The sequence below is a fragment of the Xyrauchen texanus genome, chromosome 15 (assembly GCF_025860055.1).
Source record: "Xyrauchen texanus isolate HMW12.3.18 chromosome 15, RBS_HiC_50CHRs, whole genome shotgun sequence".
Classification (NCBI taxonomy): domain Eukaryota; kingdom Metazoa; phylum Chordata; class Actinopteri; order Cypriniformes; family Catostomidae; genus Xyrauchen; species Xyrauchen texanus.
The window spans coordinates 5,814,433-5,837,805 of NC_068290.1; the positions used below are offsets into that span (position 1 = coordinate 5,814,433).

The 23,373-nt window shown below is 38.6% G+C and overlaps 1 protein-coding gene across 1 annotated transcript; it reads left to right on the forward strand.

The window, feature by feature from the left end:
* The first annotated feature begins 1,767 nt into the window (after positions 1-1,767).
* LOC127656417 (1-phosphatidylinositol phosphodiesterase-like) lies at positions 1,768-4,126 on the forward strand. Its single transcript, XM_052144740.1, has 3 exons — positions 1,768-1,838; positions 2,717-2,769; positions 2,984-4,126. Exons 2-3 carry the CDS (start codon positions 2,723-2,725, stop codon positions 3,819-3,821), a joined length of 885 nt encoding a protein of 294 aa, XP_052000700.1. The 5' UTR covers positions 1,768-1,838; positions 2,717-2,722; the 3' UTR covers positions 3,822-4,126.
* Positions 4,127-23,373: the final 19,247 nt, after the last annotated feature.

Genomic DNA, 23,373 nt, shown 5'->3' on the forward strand with positions numbered 1-23,373 from the left:
CACTATTAACTTTATACAATGTGCAATCAACCTAAAAAAAAACTGCATAAATATTTGGTGTGACCAACTTTTTACATTGTTCAGTGGTCAACATAATCAGACCATTCTGTGGTAAAGAATAGAAAAATACAATTTAATAATTAAAATAATAATAATAATAAAAATTTATTTTATATAGCGCCTTTAAAAGTTGCATCTCAAAGCGCTTTACAAGAGAAAAATAGAAATACATTAATACAAGAAAACATTAAAATAATACAATAATAAATCACATAATCATCACAGAAAAGCAACCCTAAAAAGTGAGCTTTAAGAGAAGATTTAAAAATACTAAAAGATTCATCCTGTCTAACCTCAGAGGAAAGAGAATTCACAGTTTTGGTGCAAAAGAAGAGAACGCCCTGTCACCCATAGAACACAGACGAGTAGAAGGACCAGTCAAAAAAACAGATTCAGAGGAGCGGAGATCACGCTTTGGACTGTAAGGAGTTTAAAAGTTCAGACAAGTATTGAGGGACTAAACCATGCAAAGTCTTGTAGGTAATCATGAGAATTTTAAAGTCTACACGAAACCTGACAGGAAGCCTGTGCAAGGACTCCAAAACAGGAGTGATGTGATCACAATTTAAGGGGCTATGCACAAGGGTGACTGTTGTTAAGAATCCTATTTGATCTTATTTTTCTAACGTTTTAGTTATTCTGATATTCTATTTTCAAATGATAGTTATTCTATGTCATTTCAGCTGTGGTATTTGAATTACTGTTCAGCAGCAACTGCTTGATCAGAACAATTCAAGAACATGAGTTGGGTGCATGCCACCTAAGAATGGGCTGAATAACTCTGTCATAATCCAACTGTAACCTTCACCAAACACTGATAAAAGAACATCTACATTTTATCTGGGCACATCCAACAGAATTTATCTCCAATGGTACTGGTCTGACTGTCTTCATTTTTGCATGCAATCACCCGCAAAGCAGGTGAATGGTCAGTTAAGTTTTTGTTATAGCAAAATGGACTGATATGACCCAAGTCTGGCAGTTTAATGATACAGTTGCTCAATTTTATTGCTCACTATCGTTAGCAGCGTGAGCACTTGACTCTCCAACATTCAGTTTGCCATCATTTTATACAGCATATCCAAGGGTTTAAACCCAGGCCCAAGCATCAGTATTTAATACCTTGGGAGTGAAAATATGTTGCATCAGGGATGGATTACCGACAGGGCCAATGGAGCCTGTGCCCAGGGGCCCTTGACATCCAGGGGCCCTTGACATCCAGGGGCCCTTGACTGCCCGGGGTGGGGGGGCCCTGGGCTTTAAGGTTGCGCGATCCAGTTTGGCGATCCCCCCACTCGAAAACCCATCAACAATAAAAACCCTAGTTTGGTGGAATGTGTAAAATTGTTTGAGTAAAAACTGTAAGTGGTTGTCTTGTGAAGACGTTTATATATTCCACACTTTGGCTCTTGGACACACAGCACTTTGTCTAATTTCCTTCAACTGAACAGAGATAACCATAAACCAACCAGTAATTTTATAATAATAATTAAAAAACAAAATTATATCACAATATTGGTTCCATCAAGACGATGGTTAAAACATTGGAACAATTTACCACCAATGTGAGAATTTGACTGCTATGGAGTCAAAAGAAATATACAAATATATGCAAACACACACCAAAGCAACAGCCAATGGCAAGTTGACCCAATTTTAGCATAAATTAAGCAGTCCTTATATATAAGTTAGACAGAACTATATTGGTATCAGAACTGGTGCGGTGCTGTACGCGACAGATTAAAAGTGTTTTTTTAGGGGGGTTTCCTTCAGCAAGTGTGAGTATCGTTTTCTCTATTTTATAGTACCTGTAGAAAATGATTTGTTAACTATATGTCAAACTGTAAGCCATAAGTATGCTTGAAATGTTTTAAGTCTGGTTTTTGGTTTGACAATGATCACTAATAATGTAGACATAAAGGGAAAATGTCAGTTCAATCAGAAATGGCTCGACAAGAAAGAGTTCTTGGACTAATAACGAAAGCCAGCAATGATTCCAAATGAGTCGGAAATGTTTTACATTTGCAGAATTCTCAAGGGCTGTTCCAATGCTGAATGAAGAAGCATATAATTAATAAAAATAATACAAAAAATATCAAAAACTTTGCTTTGTTGCATCAGTTCTACCTTTATATAGAATTATATATATATATATATATATATATATATATATATATATATATATATATATATATATATATATTTTATATATATTCAGACATTCAGGTTTCTTTGATGTATTAATGTTTTATACATTGAAGATGAAAATCTTGTCATGATTTGAACATGTCTGTTTTGCTGCAAGATTTGTCTTAAACTCTTTTTTTTTATTTTTGGCTTCTATTACAAAGACTCTTCTAAGACTATTACAAGGTCTTAAATTACATTCTCTGAAATATGCAAATACCCAGTTCTGTTAGAAATGACCACCAACCTAGAAAACGGAAGTTTGGTTGTCTATTACATTACCATATTCCTGGTGGAAGCAAAGTTTAATTCAACGTCAATCAATGCAAATGCCCACCTTTCATTGAACATAAAATTTCAAATTTTAGGACTGAGCTAGCACAATTAACAACATAGTTATACATTTGGGTTATAACTCAAATTTAAATGCAAACACTAAATTAACTTTTTCATTCTTTTCTAACCACAGGCAACGATGAAGATGACAGCAACCGGAACGATTCTCTTTATCCTGACGCTTCTGTGAGTATGAAAAAACAACAAGGAATGTACTTCATTTTGTCTTAGTTTTGTTTGATAATCAATTAAGACAAAATGTATATAACCTGTCATTTTCTTTTTACCTGCCTGTGAACAGAATGACTTAGGATTAAGATTTCTTATCAAACTATTATTAACTTACACTGCACACTGTACAAGTACACCGTTGACCTGATACTCTGATTTTGTTCCACAGTTTGCATAAAAATAGTGGTCAAGAAGCATTTAATGAAAAGAAGACGGTCAAAATCCCTGAAACTTATACAGTTAGTTGGATGCAATCTCTAGATGATGGCAAGTCAATTTCTACCATCACTATTCCTGGTACCCATGAGTCCATGGCGTTTCACGGACTAGCAGGAGCAAAGAGCCAGGCATTGTCTCTAGAAGAGCAACTAAAGGCTGGCATACGCTATGTGGAGTTTACAGTGTCTGGAAAAAGAATGGACATTAAGAATGGAAAAACCACATTGGATGATGCTTTAAGAAAAATCAAGTCATTTTTAACTCAATTTAAAAGTGAGACGGTACTTGTCAGAGTCGGGTCTAATGACAAAAAGATAAATGTTCAGGACCTGGTTGAAAACCTGGTGGAAAAGGACACAAATGTTTGGGTTCAGAAATCAATACCAAAAATAGGTGACGTAAGAGGAAAAATTGTGTTTGTTCAGAAAGACAGCTTTAAAATGGGTATCCCTCTGATGGAAATTACCACAAAGGGAGACCATAAAGTAAGTAATTCTAAAGAAAAACGTGTTAAAATTCGCGATCATCTGAGTGAAGCTTTTAAAGAGTGTGCTAAAGAAGGTGGAGAAAGTTCTGTTGTTCTGACCTATTCAAGCGACACTTACCTGAAGAAACACATACTAAATTTCATCTCAACCTCCAAAAAAATGGCAAAAGATGTCAACCCTTGGCTGTATGGATATCTTAAAAAGGCATCTGAAGAGAATCCCAAGCCTTGTTATGGGATCATTGCCATGGACTATCCAGGCTTTGACTTGATTCAAATGGTCATCAATTTCAATACCTAGATGTTCCAGTCTGTAATCAAATTTTGATTGATTCTGTTTCTTCAAACAAATCTTTTTGTAATTTTTTCAAGGTAAAAATCAAACACGGGATGTTAATATGTTAGTTCTAGAATAATTGATTTATACTGATCTGAATGCAAATGTGATCAGAGATAAATTGATTGAAGTGGGGCAACGACAGTTGTGCACTGTGTAATTTCTGTTCTCTTATCTCAGTAATAAAGCATTGTAATCACTGCCTTCTTGTTTGGCTTTATAAGGTGTAATGATGATGGTTGGTTGTGTCTTTCACTCTCTTTATAGTCAGTATGAAATTAAAATGCACTTAACAAACATTCCTGGTCTTATTTTGAACAATTAATATGTGAACGTTTTTCCAAAGAATAATAAATGTTTTCCTTCATTATTTTTTATTAAAAAGTAATATCTCACTTCAGCTTCTTAGCTGAAGTCAATAACCCCTCTTATTTATCGAAAGGTATTTGAAACCAAAAAACAAAAGCACTGCTGGAGAAAACACAATTGTGTAATTGTCTGAAATGTTTGACTCAAATCCTTTCTTGCCTTTGTAACAAATTTCCCATCTGAAAATTAGCCCCAGTCTCCCGCCTATTTCCATTGTCAAATTACAAAAATGGTGCTCAGTAACTATTTCAGCAGATTACATTTTACATCAGTAGGTGGTGATAAATAGATGTAATGTGTAATGAGTGAGTGTGGCATGGCGGAGGGCGAGTTTTGATTATGCACACCCGGCCCCTAATCAGGCTGATTAGCCCCAGATGGATAAGGGCCGACTGGAGACGGCAGTGTGACAGAGAGAGAGATTTACGGGGCAGCTGCGACACCTGTGTGTGTGTGTGTGTGTGTGTGTGTGTTTGTCTTTCTTTTTGGTTCAGTTTTATATTAAACTATTATTTATATTGTCAAGCTGGTTCTCACTTCCTCCTTTCCATTAATCCCTTTACAGTAAGTCAATGAATCATTGATTTAACTGATTCATTAAAAACACTAAGGGGCAGATTTTCTAAAAATGAATTATGGCCACTAAAAGCTCTGTTTTTTTGCACGTGATAACTTTTCTTGTTTAGTGCCCATTTCACAAAATAAATTATTCAGATCAGGCAATGGTGAATGGGTCAACTCATCCATCTGTTTTGATTGTCACATTTGTGTTATCAAGTGGACTCCCATCACAGCTACCTAACACCAGCGTGGTTTTTACCGGAACCTGAAAAAAAAAAAAAGAAGAAGAAAGACCTCTCAAACCTTGCATCATAAACATCTCAAATCAAAGTTGGTGGAGTAATAGATGATGATGATTTAGGATTATTTTGGAGATAATGATGAGGATAAGTTAATAAACTTACCTTATCAATAGTGAAAAGTTTATCTTGGTAAAAAAATACAAAACTGGGCAGGACAGCTACATTGACCATTTGGCCTGTACACAATTAATAAAAAGTAGTGAAAAGGATATTCATTTCAAGAACAATCTTTGGCTACACAAGACTAAACCCAACCCTTCAATAACAGAAAACTAAAAATATTTTAAATGCACTTACATATCCAGCTCCATACTTTTCATGCAGGAATGGGTACTGGATGAGGAGCATCTTCAGAAGGTCCAAATACTACCTGTGACTTGGTTAACCAGCCATGGATATTAGTGGAACTAATTTTAACACTTCATTTAAAAGCAACATCAGATCCTCTAATATTTTAACCTATTCCATTCTATATTCATATTAGCACACATGATTTTAATAAGATTTTAAGTTCATCCAAATCTGAAAATGTTTACATTTTCATCTTTATGTCATTCCAAACTTTATAAACCTGTATTACATGTTCAATAGTCACTAGTGATTTTCATTATATAGACATTAACATATTCAAACAAATATTTTCTTTTGTGTTCTACAGAACAATTAAAGTCACAAGTACAGGATTGAAATGACATGAATCTGTATTATTTTATTCTATTGACAGCTATAGATTTGAACAATTACAGGTAAATCGACATGTTTTTGTGGAAAACATATCTTAGGGTCCCTTGCAAGAGCATCATTATTGTTTGATAGTTTGGGGAAGGAACAAAGGCGGTATACTAAAGAGGTTCCTAATTATCCATTCGCCTCCTGGCATGTCGGTCAGAACACAGGATAGGATTCAAACAGTCAGGTTCCATTCAAAAGGGGTTTATTTACATAGTAGAAGCCACAAGTCACAGGCACATGACAGGTTGCATATTTAGGTAGTCGGGTTGATATGAGGGTATAGGAGAGTATTCAAACAGGTGTGTGTGTGTGTGTGTGTGTGTGTGTGTGTGTGTGTGTGTGTGTGTGTGTGTGTGGTTAGTCACTCATGGATGCAAACTTTAGCACCCACAACAAGTTATCTAGCACATATCACGTGCATGTATTTTGTCTGTCTTGCTCCGCTGTATAATGCCGTTGATTGACAGGCGCTCTAAGCTCCGCCTTTCCAACAATTATATTTGGTAGGTCTTTGGCATCTAAATATTTGAGAACCACTGGTTCAGACTACAGATGCATTAAAAAAAAAAATAAAAAATTAAATATAAAAAACAAATCTTATAATTCACAATAAACCATTCCAGGTATGTTAAACTCCATTTTCGGCACCAAAAGAGCACCATTTTAATTTATACTATAAACAGTTCTACTAACATTACAAAAAGCAAACAGGAAGATAATAGAAGACTTTTCTCTAAAAATAGTAAGTTACAAGAATTAATTAAACGTTAGTTCCTTCATGTCCATCAATTTTGTTGAACTAGGTACAACTAACGGTGCACAATAATTGTTCCAACATTGAAATATTACATCATTAATAAGTAGAAATGTAACATAAAATACTATAAATAATACATTTATAAATAATAACTTACCACCGTCAAATGAAGCTGAATGATAAACCGTTGAAGTAAATGTTCCCGCTGGAGAAATCCGTGGATGTGAGAGAGGAGAGCGAGAGCGTGATTGGTTGTTTCGAATGAAGCGCGAAAAAGATCAATCAGGGCGCGTATTTCTTTTTCTCTCATATTTGTACGTACGTACATATTTGTGCGTGCGCGTGCACGCGTTAGATAGAGAGAGTTTATTCACGCGCGCGCGCGTGTGTGATAACTTTTTTAATCTCCAGAGATCCATGTAACTCAAATCAAGAACCCTATATCATAAAAATGGTTCTTGACAAGAAGAAGGTTCTTTGTGGAACCTAAGGTGCAGCAAAGAACCATTTAAGAACACTTTTTTTAAGAGTGTGCAAACACGCCCACAAAATCGCTGCTGAACACAATTTGCACATGCAATTCTGATCTTGTGGTCAGATTCGGAGCATAATATAACCGTATTTTAATCTCTGGGACTGAACAGAATCTCTTTGATCCATACACCTGGATCATCTTACGCAACACCACACATTTGGATATATTCTAGGCTATAACGTATTTGATTAATTTCTGCTCAAATAATCAGTTGAAACTATCATCTCTTTTACTTAAAATTCATTTTATCACCTACTACATTTATTGTTCAGCACTTCGTTATATGGTCCAGAAAAACTACATTCCATTGGACCCCCACCAATGAAATTTGGTTTATCTGGCTCATATAACGAAGTGCTGAACAATAAACGTTGAAGAATGATTTGATAGCATTGGGTCTCTGTGTCATTTCTTTCTTCCCTCAGCTGAGCCGCATCAAGACGGGGATTGCAGATCAATAAAAGAAATTAAATCCATTGAATGACAAAATTATCTAACATAGTGCGATGTGAAATACGCAGGGCTGGGCACGGAGCTTTGTGAATGAAGCACAATCTTTAATGAGCCTAATTTCATAGAAAGGAGGCATGTTTTCACGGAAAGGAATGATAATGACTTGTTGAAGAAGCAGCACAATTTCAGTGCTGACTACGCCCGCTACACGTGATTGCGTGAGGTTAGTGAATAAGACACCAGTATTTGCGCTGAAATATCACTGTTGAATAACTTTTGTAATGAATCTGCTCCTCTATATGCTACCAAAATAACATAATGTCAGTGCATCTACTTCAGTTGATGAAGAACACACTTCACAGCCAGTTAAAAAGTGCGTTCTTTAGGTATGAATACATTCCAGACATACTTAATCGGCGAAAGTGGGCATTATGCCGTGACCTGAATATATGATGTAGTAGCAACATCCGAGAAAATTATTTACTCTGGGTTTGTTAAATAAGCCTAAATTTAAATTTAAACACAAGGAACACGTTATTTGTATATGATGCACTTACAGTTAAAAAGATCCATCCAATGCATGATTTTCTGGCATTCTTTTTTAATTCAGCTATTTGAATATGACGTTTCCTCAGCTCCAGAGGGATTATTGGACAGTAACGTGTCAAGTGGATACAGTATCTTTCTATATGTAATTGGTCATCCATGTATATTAGCCTTCTCTTTTATGAATACTGAGTATTTGGACATTCTACTCCATTGGCATACTGCTTTTTGCATACTATATTGTAGAGAAGTATGCATATTTGGACACATTGAGAAAAAAACAATTGGTGAAACAATGCATGTGTAACGGTAGCCAGCTGGTAAGTAGCTGTGCATTGTGTAAACCTCACTCCCCTGGCCTCAAGACACACACTAATGACTAAAGCTAAAGACTGTAGCCTTTAGCCTCCTTCTTAGCACGCCTGCCTCCCACACCGGAGACACCAGTTCGAATCCCGTTCAAAGCGATTAGAGCAGGACCGATTATACACGTCTGATGAATAGTAGGCTAGGCCTACATAAAATATGGTTTTTCATACCAAAACCAAGTACCGCTCAAGCTTAGAGGATCTAGCTGTGTCGGGTATTGAGCAAGTGTCACACTGAATACGGTAAGCTATAATATGTTTTATGTATGTGTTCGTATAACATGCCTAACCTTAGTTAGTGTTATTATTATTATTAAATAATATTACATTCACATTTATTCATTTGGCAGATGCTTTTATCCAAAGCAACTAACAAAAGAGGAAAAACATAAGTGAATCATCTTAAGGAGACTGTGGTTTGAAAACTGCCATACTACAAAGTTTCACTAGCATCAGAATAGTATTCAAAACAGATTAAAGTGCAAAAATATTTTTTTCTATTTTTTTTATTGACTGGTTAAGTGCTCATGGAAAAAAATGTATTTTAAGTCGTTTTTTTTGAAGACAGAGAGTGAGTCAGCTTCACGGATGAAGTTGGGAAGGTCATTCCACCAACTTGGTATGATGAAACTGAGTCCGGGAAAGTGTTTTGGAGCATCTTTGTCTTGGTACAACAAGGCGACATCCTGGTGGGCGTGTAGCTCTGCAGAAATGATTTTAGGTATGCTGGAGCAGACCCAGTGACTGTTTTGTATGCCAGCATCAGAGCCTTGAATTTAATACGTGCATCAACCGGCAGCCAGAGGAGAGAGACAAAGAGTGGTGTAACATGTGCTCTCTTTGGTCCATTAACCCTCTGGGGTCTGAGGGGTGTTTTGGGCCCTGGAGAATTTTTGACATACCTTTACATTTGTGCTTTTTTCAGTTGCTTAAAAACACATTAATGGCTAAAGTCTGATAACTCTGCATTCAGCACAAACTGGGCTACAATAATATGTGAGCAACATATATGTACAGGTTTGTATTTTTGAGAAAATAACATTTATGCGTGGTTTTTAAAAAAAACTAAAATTTTAAGTCATTGAAATAAGGCCATATAACACATACTAAACATTTGTCCACAAGCCTTTTGAGAACTGGATCTTGTAGCCTAGAATTTTTGCTACAAAATGATGTGAAAACCTGTTCACACATTCATACAAAACAATACAGTACGTTAACTTTTGTAAGACAATTTTAGTGTTGAAAGTTATCATGTGAGGAGGCATGAATTATCATGAATATTAAGGTAATTCACACCTGAGAAGACAAAGACCCTCCCCTGGGCCTATCAATGAGGAATGTGACAGAAAGAGAATGAATATGAGGAGACTTAATGATCAAAATCAAGTTTTAAGTTAAAAGAAGTAATCTGACTTTACTTAATTTTAGACCTACACTACCATTTAAAAGAAGTCTCTTCTGCTCACCAAGACTGCATTTATTTGATCCAAAATACAGTAAAAACAGTGATAGTTTGAACTATTTTTACAATTTAAAAGAACAGTTTTCTTTTTGAATATATTGTAAAATGCAATTTGTGATCAAAGCTAAATTTTCTTTCATTACTGTAGTCTTCAGTGTCACATGATCCTTCAGAAAACTCAACTCAACTCAACTCAACTTTATTTATAGAGCACTTTCAAAACCACAAGTGGAACCAAAGTGCTGTACAGAAGGTATAAAAGTAAAAACAAAGACATAAAAACAATGCAAACATATTACATAAAAACTTACAAAGCATTGTCAAAAGCTAAAGTGAACAAGTAAGTTTTAAGCGCACTCTGAAAAGCACCCAATGAAGGACAAGTTTTTACAGACAGAGGAAGGTCATTCCAGAGCCTAGGAGCTGCAACAGAGAATGCCCGATCACCTTTACATCTTAAACATGATCGCGGAACCATGAGAAGCAATTGATCGTTAGAGCGCAGAGATCTACTTGATTGACAACGGCTGATTAAATCACTAACATACTCAGGTGCTAGGCCATGCAGAGACTTAAAAACATACAACAAAGCTTTGTATTGGATTCTGTATCGTATGGGTAACCAATGTAATTTAATTAAAACCGGAGTAATGTGCTCTCTCTTCTTAGTGCCCGTTAAAAGTCTGGCAGCTGAATTCTGAACGAGCTGCAAGCGGAAGAGAGAAGCCTGACTCACACCCAGATACAATACATTACAATAATCCAAATGGGATGACACAAAGGCATGAACAACCTTCTCCATATCGTCAAAAGAAAGGATAGATTTCAATTTAGAAACTGATCTAAGATGGAAAAAACTATTCTTAACGACAGCATTGATTTGCCGGTCAAATTTAAGATCAGAGTCAAAAATGACACCAAGGTTCCTCACGCTAGACAATTTTTTCCCAGGAAACAACCCCAGGCAGTCATCATCCACACAGCCCTTATTTCCAAATAAAATCATCTCGGTCTTATCCTCATTTAATTGGAGAAAGTTATTCGCAAGCCAACACTTAACTTCGGCCAAACATGCACGAAGAGACTGAATGGCACATCTATGGCCATGTTTCAGTGGTAAGTAAATTTGAGAATCATCCGCATACAGGTGATACTGAATCCCAAATTTCTCAAAAATCGAGCCTAGAGGGAGCATATAAAGGGAAAATAAAATTGGTCCCAGTATAGAGCCCTGTGGAACCCCACACACAAGAGGGGCAACAGAAGAAAAATAATCCCTTAAACTGACTGAAAAAGTCCTATCCTTCAAATAGGAAGAGAACCATTTCAGGGCTAAGCCCTGAATACCAACCTGATTCCTAAGGCGACCAATGAGAATGTTATGATCAACTGTATCAAATGCCGCTGTAAGATCTAACAAAAGCAGAACAACACGGTTTCCAGAATCAACACCTCGTAGGATATCATTAGAGACCCTCAAAAGAGCAGATTCTGTACTATGACCAGCTCTAAAACCTGACTGGAATCTATCGGCGATGTTATTCCTCATTAAAAAGTCATTAAGCTGTGCATGCACAATTTTTTCCAGTATCTTCGAAATAAAAGGCAATTTTGAAATCGGACTGAAAACTACTCATGTCAAAAGGGTCTAAGCCGTTTCTTTTTAGAAGGGGCTGAATAACCGCATGCTTAAAACTAACCGGAACAACACCAGATGACAAACTAGTATTCATAATAGACAGAATACTTGGGCCAATGGAATCAAGTACCTTCTTAAACAGGGAAGAAGGGAGCACATCACCAGGGGACCTGGTGGGCTTCATATGAGCAGTTATATCATTAAGCTGCTGCAAAGAAACAGGCATAAAACAGGTTAATTGAGTCGTAGGGTCAACACGAGTAAAACAAACATTGACAACAGATGAAATCTGAGATCTAATTCCATCAACTTTACCAATAAAAAAGTTTAAGAACTCTTCACACATCTTAGCAGAAGGAGTGAATGGAGGAGTAGTAGTCGGATGAAGAACAGCATTTATAGTCGAGAAAAGTACTCTAGAATTATTACAGTTTCTGGAGATGATATCAGAAAAATAATTTGATCTAGCCAATTTAACAGCTCTTTGAAATTCGTTCAAATGGTTCTTCAAAATCTCATAAGAGACTTGTAATTTATCTTTGAGCCATTTGCGTTCAGCCCTCCTACACTCCTGCCTAAGAGCGCAGGTAGTACTGTTCAACCAGGGCAGTGATTTGACTTTTTTTTCCCTGACTTTAACAGGAGCCACAACATCTAAAATCTCTAAACAAGAAGAATTAAACTGATCGACCAACTCTTCCAAACCCATACAGGGAGAGTGTGACTCGGTCAAGGAAAAAAAAGAAGAGACATTAAAAGCAGCTGAAAAACTACTAGCTGTGCATGGATTGAGTATGCGGGATGGAACCGAGGCAGAAGCAATATTACTCGGCGCGCCACAAGGAAAGTTAGAACTTAAAATTACAGTCTTATGGTCCGAAAAAACAGTATCGACAATCTTCACGCTATCAACAGAGAATCCCTTAGATAACACAAGGTCAAGCGTATGACCACGTTCATGAGTTGGACCTAAAACACATTGCAAAAAAACAAATGACTCTATTAAATTTAAAAATTCTTTGACCAGGGGCTTTGAAGGGCAGCACACATGTATATTAAAATCCCCAAAAATTAGAATATTGTCAAAAGAAGAGACAATACCAGATAAAAGTTCAGAGAACTCTTGTATAAAATCCCCATGAAAATTTGGGGGTCTATAAATCAAAACACATAACACAGATTTAAAAGAATTCAGCGTAATTAGCTGAGATTCAAAAGTGCAAAAGGATGCAGAAGGTAAAAGTCTACACCTAAACTTGTCTTTAAAAACAACTGCAAGACCCCCGCCCCGGCCAACAGACCTAGGGGTACTAAAAAAACTGCAACCAGGAGGAGACTATATTAACATTATAATATGCAGATATTCTAATATCTTTCTCCTCAGATCCTGGTGAACTTCTACCGCTGCACCATCGAGAGCATCCTCACCAACTGTGTCACAGTTTGGTACAGCAACTGCTCTGCCCATGACCGGAAAGCACTGCAGAGGGTGGTGAAAACTGCCCAACGCATCACCGGCTCCTCGCTCCCCTCCATCGAGGCCATCCAGGGTAAGCAATGCTTGCGTAAGGCGCGCAGCATCATCAAAGACTGTTCCCACCCCAGCCACAGACTGTTCACCCCACTCCCCTCCGGGAGGCGATTCAGGTCTCTCCGCACCAGTACCAGTAGGTTCAGAGGAAGCTTCTTTCCTGCATCTGTCACCCTACTGAACTCTAGCTCTGCATCCTGGTGACAACTGACAATGACAATGGACTACACCCCCCCCCCCCCCAAAGGACACTACGCTATCCCATCCATTCCGTTCTATTATTTATTTAAATGTACATAATGTAATTACACCTATACATAGCCATATTCTACTACTCTCATCCTGTACATACACTTACACTTATTCGTACTGCTCTTATGTTACCACACTGCACATAGCTGTACATATCTATCTATATGGTTCATACAGATGGGGGAGACCAGACAAAATCCATATTTACTGTTTTCTTACTATATATTCTTCTAATACACTGCATATATTTACATTGTTCTGCTACTATTTCAAATGTCACTGCTACTACATTGCTCATATATGTACATGTTGTTCATACACTGCTCATATTACACAGTGACGTGCGGTGATGTCTTAAAGAGGCTAGGCACTGAGTTATGAAAGCCAGATTACCTGATTTATTGTTTAAGCTAATAATACGTAATAACAGTGAACATTACGCACAAGTGCGGCATATCAAGAAATGTACAAATCAGGATGTATATCGTGTACATATCAAGAAATGTATATGTATTTTATATATGTTTTATATATAATATACACGATTTTGTTAATATATCTTCATTTGATATTATTATACAAAATTCAGTTGTCAAAACACAGAACATATAACAGAACATAAGTTGTTAATTTTTTACAACATTATGTGCTTATTTTTTTTATGTGCAATCTTCATCTTTATAACAGAAGATACAATACAACAATCTTCAAGATACAGTAAATCTTCAAATGTGTAACAGATTGTCACCTTAAAAACAGTCATTGCGTGGTGGTGGAACAAGCAATGCTATATAGAAATATCACAGCGGCCAATTATGTTTGTCAGTCAGCAAAAGTAAAATCACACACTGCTCAATAGAATATGAAGGCAAATGGCTTGCATTAATTCAACCACATTTATCAATTCAATATTAAGCCCAAAATAGTTTTTGACTCACCAATCGGTAGATTACTTGTACATAAAATCCATCCGCCGCTCTTTCCTCGTGAAGACGTCGATCACAGCTTTGTAAAACTCGTCTTTACAGGCAATCAGTTTGAAATGATCGGATAATTTTTGGGCCCATTTGCTGTACTAGTCCATCTAAGGCTGGCGTAGACCTCCCTCTTGCAATTAACTCATATTTTGAATTAAAATCGAGTTTGGAAAAATGTCTTAATTCCGTGATTACGGCCGGTGCTGTTATTTTGATTTTGATTTTGGCGGGGATTAGGCATGTACGCTAGCTGTTGTGTAATGACGTTAGCTACGCAAATGTCCAGGAATATCTCGATTTGAATTGGTCCATGTCTGATACGTAACGGAGATGATTACGGGCATAACATATTTACGTCAAAAGGCACCGCAGATTTGTGCTTTTGACGTACATGTTAAAGAATACAGGATCGAAGTGCGCATGCGCAACATGGGTTTTCCGCTTGTCATCTGCAATGAATGGACCGTAAAAGCACTGCTTATTCTACCATTTGTTTTTAGTTGATTATTATGCGTAACTGCTACATTTGTCATCATAACGTCTAAACAATTGTAATAACACACATATTGCATATATAAAAATCACAAGAATAAAAAGTAAAAATACAAATACAAGTTTATTATTTAATAAACATTTTATTTTTGAATTTTGGCAGGGTAGGCAGTGCCTAGTTTGCCTACCCAGACCGCACGTCACTGATATTACATAGCCGTATTTATTCTGCTCTTAAAACACTGCAATGTATTTCTGTACCTGCCTATGCACCACCTGTCTATACTTGATATCACATTGCACTTTTCTGCTTTTTTTGCACTTCTGGTTAGACGCTAACTGCATTTCGTTGTCTTTGTACTGGTACTCTGCACAATGACAAAAGTTGAATCACCAAGTTCTTGGTGAGTGAGTTATTAATCAGCTATAGTATACATTGTTCAGTGTTTTATGGGTTTAAGTGATACTGTGTTGTAGTTTTTTGAGAAATATGTTTAAGAAATGTGATTTAAAGTGATAAATTGAGAATTAATCTACTGCTAAAAGTGGTTTTGTATGGTTTTTCATTTCATTGGCGTAATGAGTGTATTGTAGCTCACGTGGAGGTTTTGCTAGCCATACAGTGCGAGTTACAAGCTAACCAAGTGCACGTCATTTTCAGACGTAATTTTATCTACTTTATTTCATATTTGTGGGATTTATTAAGGATTAAGAGAAGTCATAAGCATTAATATGTGTATATATATTAATTTTAAAGGACTTGTTGATGAGAATTAGTCGAATTGAAATGTTAATGTGTGTAAAAGGGAATAAATTGTGATTAATTGTATTTTTCTGCCTTGTGTTTGCAAGGTTGGGTTTTTTTGTTTTTTTGTTTTCTTTCTTTTCCCCTCTCTTTATGTTGAGCTCCTGTCTGTGATGTCTTTTGGAATCAAACGAGGAGTTTGAACTGAAATTGTTTCTGCCGTCAACGAGGTCAGCTCGACATTGGTGGAAACTGGCGAGCCAACCCTGGTTTTCTGAACTTGGACACTTATTACACGTTCATCGAGATGGTAGGACCATACGTGTATATGATTTTGTGTTTTGTTTTCACTCAAGGACATCTTTGCATCAGTGAATGAGACGGGATTTTTCCATCTTATTCGTTCACTTTGGATCTGCATTGCAGTTCATAAAGGACACTGAACGAGTAAACTGAACATTGAAATGAGTTTAATTCATTGGAGTTAATTCGGATACTAATTTTTGAATTACTGTGCCATTGAGTATTGTGTTTGACATTTATTTGTCTTGATTGTTGTTTATTTTTTTCCATTTGTTTTTGAAATTCTTCTGAGAAGGTTGAACAGAGCCATTGAGTCAAAGATTTATTTGGGTTTTGAGTGAAACCGATTTCAAGGAATTAATTCAAGAAGGGATTTGTAAAATATATTGAAACTGTGTTATTTTATTTTGTTGTTTTCCTTGTTGTTTTGTCTTATTTCCCTAAATCTAAACAAATTATTTCAAAGTAAAAAAAGAAAAGAAATACTTACCTTTTTCATCTACATCTGTCTCATGTGTTCCTTTCCCTTGTCTTGCTGCAATACTGGCTATAGAACGTAGTCTTCTGAATCTGGTCCGAGATATAGAAAGTTCATTTTATGCTAAGACCGCAGTGTGCGCGTGATACATGTGTATCATTACAAACACGCAGAAAAGTTGAGTTGTGTTGTGTTTACATCAAACCTCCCTGTCGGGGGCATTTACAATTTGCATTGATCGTCTCAGCACATTAGCGTATGAATGGCGCGCTCTGCTGGTGGGAGTGATCACATTAGCTGTAATGAGCTAAGCCAGTAAAAAATGTACAGCGCTTAGTTTCATACAGATTGCATTGCAGAAGAATATTTGTTTTAAATTTGAATTGTTTTATTTAAAAGTAGACATTTTAAGCTTTCTTTAGACATATGTTTCATGTTTGTGTGATAAGTATTCGCAGAGTTTCAGTACATTTTTGTGACGTGTTTCAGAAATATGCTCGTGAACACAGAGACAGCTGAAAGCTCACCCTTTTTATTTTCTTTATTTTACAAAAGCACAAGGTTTTGTTGTTATTGTGAGTGTACACAAATAAAATAAGACCCTTTATAGTCTCTAATGATGTCTTACACTTATCTGTATGCCCCAAAATGACAGAGTATTTTAAGTTGTTTCTGCTGTAATGATGAAAATATCCAGCAGGACGCGTCGGCGTCAGAGGGTTAAAGACCAGATGTACTGCTGCATTGCAGGCCTGCAATGAGAGAGTTACAGTAGTCCAGTCTAGTTATGACAAGTGACTGAACAAGCAGTTGTGTGGTATGTTCAGAGAGGAAGGGTCTTATCTTCCTGATATTGTAGATTGTAAATCTACATGATCTTGCGGCCTTTGAGATGTGATCTGTGAAATTTAGATTATTATCGATGGCTACCCCTAGTTTTCTGATCGTTTTGGAAGGCGATACTGTAGTTATACCCAGCTGCATGGTGATGTTGTTTTCAACAGCAGGGTTGGCTGGAAAGACAAGGAGAACGGTCTTGGCTGGGTTGAGTTGCAGGTGGTGTTCCTTCATCCAGGCCGAGATGTCTGCCAGGCAGGCAGTGATTCGAGCAGTCATTGTGGTGTCATTGGGCTGGAAATACAAGTAGAGATGCATGTCATCAGCATAGCAGTGGTAAGAGAAACCATGTGACTGAATGATGGGTCCCAGTGATTTTGTGTATATAGAGAAGAGAAGTGGCCCAAGCACTGATCCCTGAGGTACTCCAGTAAGTAAATGATGTGTCTTGGATACCTCACCTCTCCAGGCTACCTTGAAGGACCTACCTGAGAGATAGGAATTAAACCAGTCAATCACAGTTCCTGTGATGCCCAGTGAAGAGAGGGTGGAGAGTAAGATCTAATGGTTCACTGTGTCAAAGGCTGCAGAAAGGTCCAGCAGAATCAGGACGGATGATCTGGATTAAGCTTTCACCTGTCTCAGCAACTCAGTAACAGACAGCAGGGCAGTCTCGGCGGAGTATCCACTTTTGAGGCCTGACCGATTGTCATCCAGCAGCTTGTTCTGTGAGAGATAGGCAGAGATTTGATTGAAAACTGCCCTTTCAAGGTTTTGCCATAAATGGGATGAGAGAGACTGGTTTGTAGAGTTCTATCTCTGTGGGGTTAAGTGTGGGTGTTTTCAGCTGCTGGGTAACTCGAGCCTGCTTAAATGTAGTGTTTTGCAGCTTTAACGTTATCTGAGAAAGTTGCAAGCAGAAGCTGATACTTACCTAGATCTGCTGGATTTTTAGATTTCCACCATCTCCTCTAGGCTGCCCTGAGGGCAGTCCGATGTTCACAAAGAACGTCAGACAGCCATGGGCTGGGTGGTGTAGTACGTGCTGGCCTAGAAGAGAGAGGACAGATGTTGTCTAGACAGGTTGTTAAAGTAGAGCTAAGTGTGTCTGTGGCAGTGTTAACATCAAGCGTGGAAAATATATTTACTGTGGGAAGAGAGGTAGAGGCATCAGTGGAAAGGTAAGAGGGTGAAAGAGAACGGAGGTTATGGCGAAAGGAAACCAAAGGTGGAGCCTGTTTAAATGTAGATGGGAGAGTCATGTTCAATTGAACAAAGTAGTGTTCAGAGACACTTAAAGGTGTAACAAGAATATTTGAGTTGGTACAGTTAAGTGTAAAAATGAGGTCCAACTGGTTGCCCGATCTGTGAGTTGCGGTGATGTTGTAGTCTTTCCAAGTCAAATGACTCCAGAAGAGTATTCAGTTCAGTGGCCTGGGGCTTGTCTTGGTGTATGCTGAAATCGCCAAGAACCACAAGTGGCCTACTATCCTCTGGCAAGGAGGACAGCAGGACATACCACTCCTCAAGAAATTTTGTCAGCTGACCTGGAGGGCGATAGATGACAACAACATGTATTTTTGTGGGTTGCATTGTAGTAATGGCATGAAATTCAAAAGATGTGTATTTACATAGTGAAGACTGTGGTGAAAATGTCCAGTTGTTATGAATGAGCAAACATTCCCCCACCCCTACTGGTATGTCAAGGGGTGTGACAAAAGGAGAAGTTGTTGGAGAGAGCAGCAGGTGTTGTATCCTCTGGATGTATCCATGTGCCAGGATGCTGAGGGTGGACTGTGTGGCAAAGGCTGGAATGAAGTCAGCTTTGTTCACAGCAGACTGGCAGTTAGAGTGCCACTGAAAATGAAAGCAGAGCAGGTGCTGAAGTGCAAAGTGGCCGTAGGTTGTGAGGGTTGTGTTTGGTCTTGCATCCATATCTAGTAAACTGTCTATAACAGAAAACAGGGATGTGTTTGAACGCATGTGTTATTTGTGATTAGACATGTTAGTATGTAGAAGGAAAATAAGTGAAGATATAAAATTAAATGATACTTAAGTGTTATGATGAGTGGCGCCTTGTCGGTGTCCTTGCTCAGTGGACTTGCACAGGAAGACTCGCTGGTCTTTACACAAAAAGGTCTTCACATGAGGAGGGCTTTACACAAGGGCTACCACTTCAGCTTCAACTAAATACACGATTTTAATGAGCCGTTTAGTGGAAAAAAGCAGGCCATGCCTTAATGCTACTTAGCACAACAAAGCTAGTCATGTGGTCAACCGAAACTAAGGGTCGCAAGAGGTGACAAGCGCGGGAACAAACGCGACTTCCGTACACCGCAAATAAATTATGCTACACGTTTGCAATAAATAATACACTAAAACAAGTGAAGCACTGTTTACAGATGCTAAAACAACGATAGTTTTACACACACTGGATAACCAACTCTAAATCTAGCAGCGAATACAGCGAATGTGTTGTGGTGTGAATACACACACCACAACACACGTTTAAGCGACACGAGTTCCAGACATTAAACAAACAGCACCGATCTAGCAATGAATACAACTCTGTAACAATGTTAAAACAATGAAATAAACACACTTACATACAATATATTAAATAGTATGTCAATAGTAGGGTGCAACAGGGCTAAAGGAACACATTCAAGAAAATTGTTTTTTTTTTCTGCCAAAACAGCGATTACGAGGTGTGTCCGTGTTTCTGTCGGCTGTGTAGAATCAGAACTAGTGATGTCCGAATCATGAATTAATCATTCTTTTGAGTTGGTTCTTTTTAGTGAATTGAACAAACAAGTTAGAAAAACAGTTTGAATCGATTTGCGATTCAGTTCAATTCGTTCAGACTGCTGTCTCGCTGAACTAACATTAGTTCACACCAAAATTTTAATTCTCTCATGGTTTACTCACCTTTAGGCCATCCCAGATGTGTATGGCTTTCCTTCTTCAGTAGAACTGAAATGAAAAATTTTATAAGCACATTTCAGCTCTGTTTGTCCATATACTGCAAGTAAACAGGCGCCATCAGGCTGCTGGGTATTTGGCATATTAGGCAGCATAAAAGTAATCCACACGACTCCAGTCGTTCAACGAATGTCTTCTGAAGCAAACTGATAGGTTGGTGTAAGAAAAAAATGTAGAATTCAAAAGTTGTTAACTTTTAGTTGTTGTTAATTGTTGCTTCCGGCCAGCGCTGGGCTGCCTTAAAATGCCTTAAAACTCTTGTGTGACGTTCGTTCCTCTGTTGTGTTCAAAGCGCGCCCTTCCAACTTTTGTGCTTATGTCACTTGACAGCAACATTGACTGCTGACTGGAAGCAATTTTTAAAAGTTATTAAAGTTTTAATTATCACATGCCCCACAAGCCCCATAATCTACACGAAGTACATGTTTCCCAGAACGCTATGTGTAAGATGAGCTCTGGCCTCTAAAGGAGCGTGCAGCCTCGTCTAATTTGGCGGATCTGACACTGGGGGTGATGACAATGTCATGTCTTTCGCTGCATCAGGCAAATGATCAGTGGATGATGCTGCCGCCCCTCCCCCAAGGGAGGGCGAGGAATGTGCAAGCACCACTGACAGGAAGATGCTCCGCGTCCTTACACGGGCAGTCGAAAAGCTTAACCTTGACTGGTCTCCCCCAGAGGTACCTGAACAGTGTCCCTTTGAAGTGAAAAGCAGAGCCTGCGATTCCCTCCGGTTTGCTCCAGAAAAAGCTTGATTGGAGAGACACAAAACACTGTTCCTGAGGCTTGTTATGCCAGCACAGACTTGCTGCTTCAGCCATTTTACAATGTCCATCTCAGTTCAAACTGGGGAGAACATTTCCACTGAAACTTGTTTCAGAAAGTATTGGGATTTGTGGCGGTGGCATGTATTGAGGTTTTGGGAAATATCTGTCAAAGCTGAAATTGATCTATTTGCCTCAATAGAGAATACTTGAAGTCCCAAGTGGTCAGGCAGAAAGTGGTGACCACGGATGCTTCCAACACAGGTTGGGGGGCGGTGTATGATGGACGCCCAACTTCTGGCACCTGAACAGGTGCGAGGAGGGCGTGGCATATCAGCCGCTTAGAGCTATTGGCTGTAATTCTAGCATTAAAGGCTTTCAGTCAGATTTAGTGAGCTGTCAAGTCCTGGTTTGCTCAGTCAACATGACAGTTGTGGCATATATAAACAGCCAAGGTGGAATTCATTCACCACCACTGTCTAGAATGACACGTCACCTCCTCCTATGGAACGAGCATCATCTCTCCCTGAGAGTGACATATGTCCCAGGCCGCCTGAATTACGGTGCGGGCCTACTGTCATGCAAAGGGGTGATACTGGGCGAATGGAGACTTCATCCTCAAACTGTGCTGAAGATTTGGGAAATAATCGGCAAAGCAGAAATCAATCTATTTGACTCAGTGGAGAATGCCCACTGTCCCCATAGTTATTTGAAGTTGCAAGCCCCACTGGGAAGGGACGCAATGGCACACAAATATGCATTTCCTCCGGTATGCCTGATCCACTCAGTCATATGCAAAGTCCGAGAGGACAAGGAAAAGGTTCTATTAGTTGCACCGAAATGGATAACCAGCCATTGTTTCCAGAACTAATGTAGATGCTGTACAGCTGACCATGGGAAATACCACTGAGGAGGGATCTCCTCTCTCAGGCAAGGCACAATCTCTCAGGCAAGGCACAATCACGCATCCCCAGCCCCTGCTGTGGAACTCGCATGTGTGGCCCCTGAACGGAGCATACTACATGCACCAGAACTGATGTTTTCAGTCATGAACACCATTTTACAAGCCAGAGTATCATCCACTGATTGGTGTCTCTCACACAGAAAGGACCAGTAAACTGCCCCATACATGAAATTCTAATATTTCTTCAAGAGCGATTAGACACAGGACTCACCATGTCAACGCTCAAAGTGTATGTGGCAACTATATCTGTGTGTCACGCACATGAAACCGGCGCCTCTATAGGCAAGCATGATTTAATCATAAAGTTCCTTAAAGGAGCAAGGAGATTAAACCCACCTTGGCTGGCTACAGTCCCGACCTGGGACTTAACTTTAGTCCTAAAAGCTCTTGAAGGGCCCCCCTCCATTAAGACCGCACTACTGCTGGCTCTGGCCTCAGAAAAATGGGTAGGTGACATGCATGCACTATCAGTTGACAATTCATGTCGAGTTTGGCCCCGGTCTTTCAAGAGCCACCGTCAAAACCAGAAAAGGCTATGTACCCAAGATCCTGAACACACCCTTCAAAACGCAGGTGGTTCACCTTCTGACCTTCTTCTCTACTCCATTTAATTCAGATGAGGATCAATCATTGCATTAGTTATGTCCTGTGCGGGCGCTACACACATACGTTGAGCGCACCCGCCAGTTCAGACTGTCTGATCAGCTCTTTTTATGCTATGGAGAATGCACAAAAGGAATGTACGTCTCCAAGCAAAGACTTGTCGATGCAATTACCCTGGCTTATGAGTCGCAGGGTCAGACTTGCCCAATTGGTGTTAAAGCACACTCAACTAGAGGCATGGCTTCCTCATGGGCATGGACGAATTGTGTGTCCTTATAAACATATGTTTTGCAGCAGGATGGTCCTCTCAAAACACATTTGCAAGGTTTTACAACCTAATCGTAATGTCTCTTTCTTCACAAGTCCTCTCTGTTTAGAGCACTTGCTATTCATTGGCCATATAAATACATACTTATGCCCTTCCCATTAAGTATGGGTGCCCAATCATTACACAACCACCTGCATTCAGGCCGTTATAATTACCATAAAGTCACAAGCACTTTCTTATAAATAAACTCTCTTCCTGACTGGGTTCATAAGGAGTTAATTATACTATATGATTGTAGTTCATATATTCGTTATGAGCGCTCTCCACCTGGCCATCATGAGGATAACTCATTGCGGCATGTTCATGTCGGTCATCGTCCCATAAGACTGCGCCGACATGTTTCATCTCTGGGAAGTTATGTCTTGTAGAGCGGCGTGATGGGATTCTGTTCATATGCGTTACTACGCAATGTCAAGTGGACTGAGTTGTAAGGGAATGTCTCGCTTACATACATAACCTGTAGGAAATGGTGTCTGTGCAACAGTTTTTATAGTGGTCAGTTTCACGCCAAAACAGGCGGGGTTCAAACACCA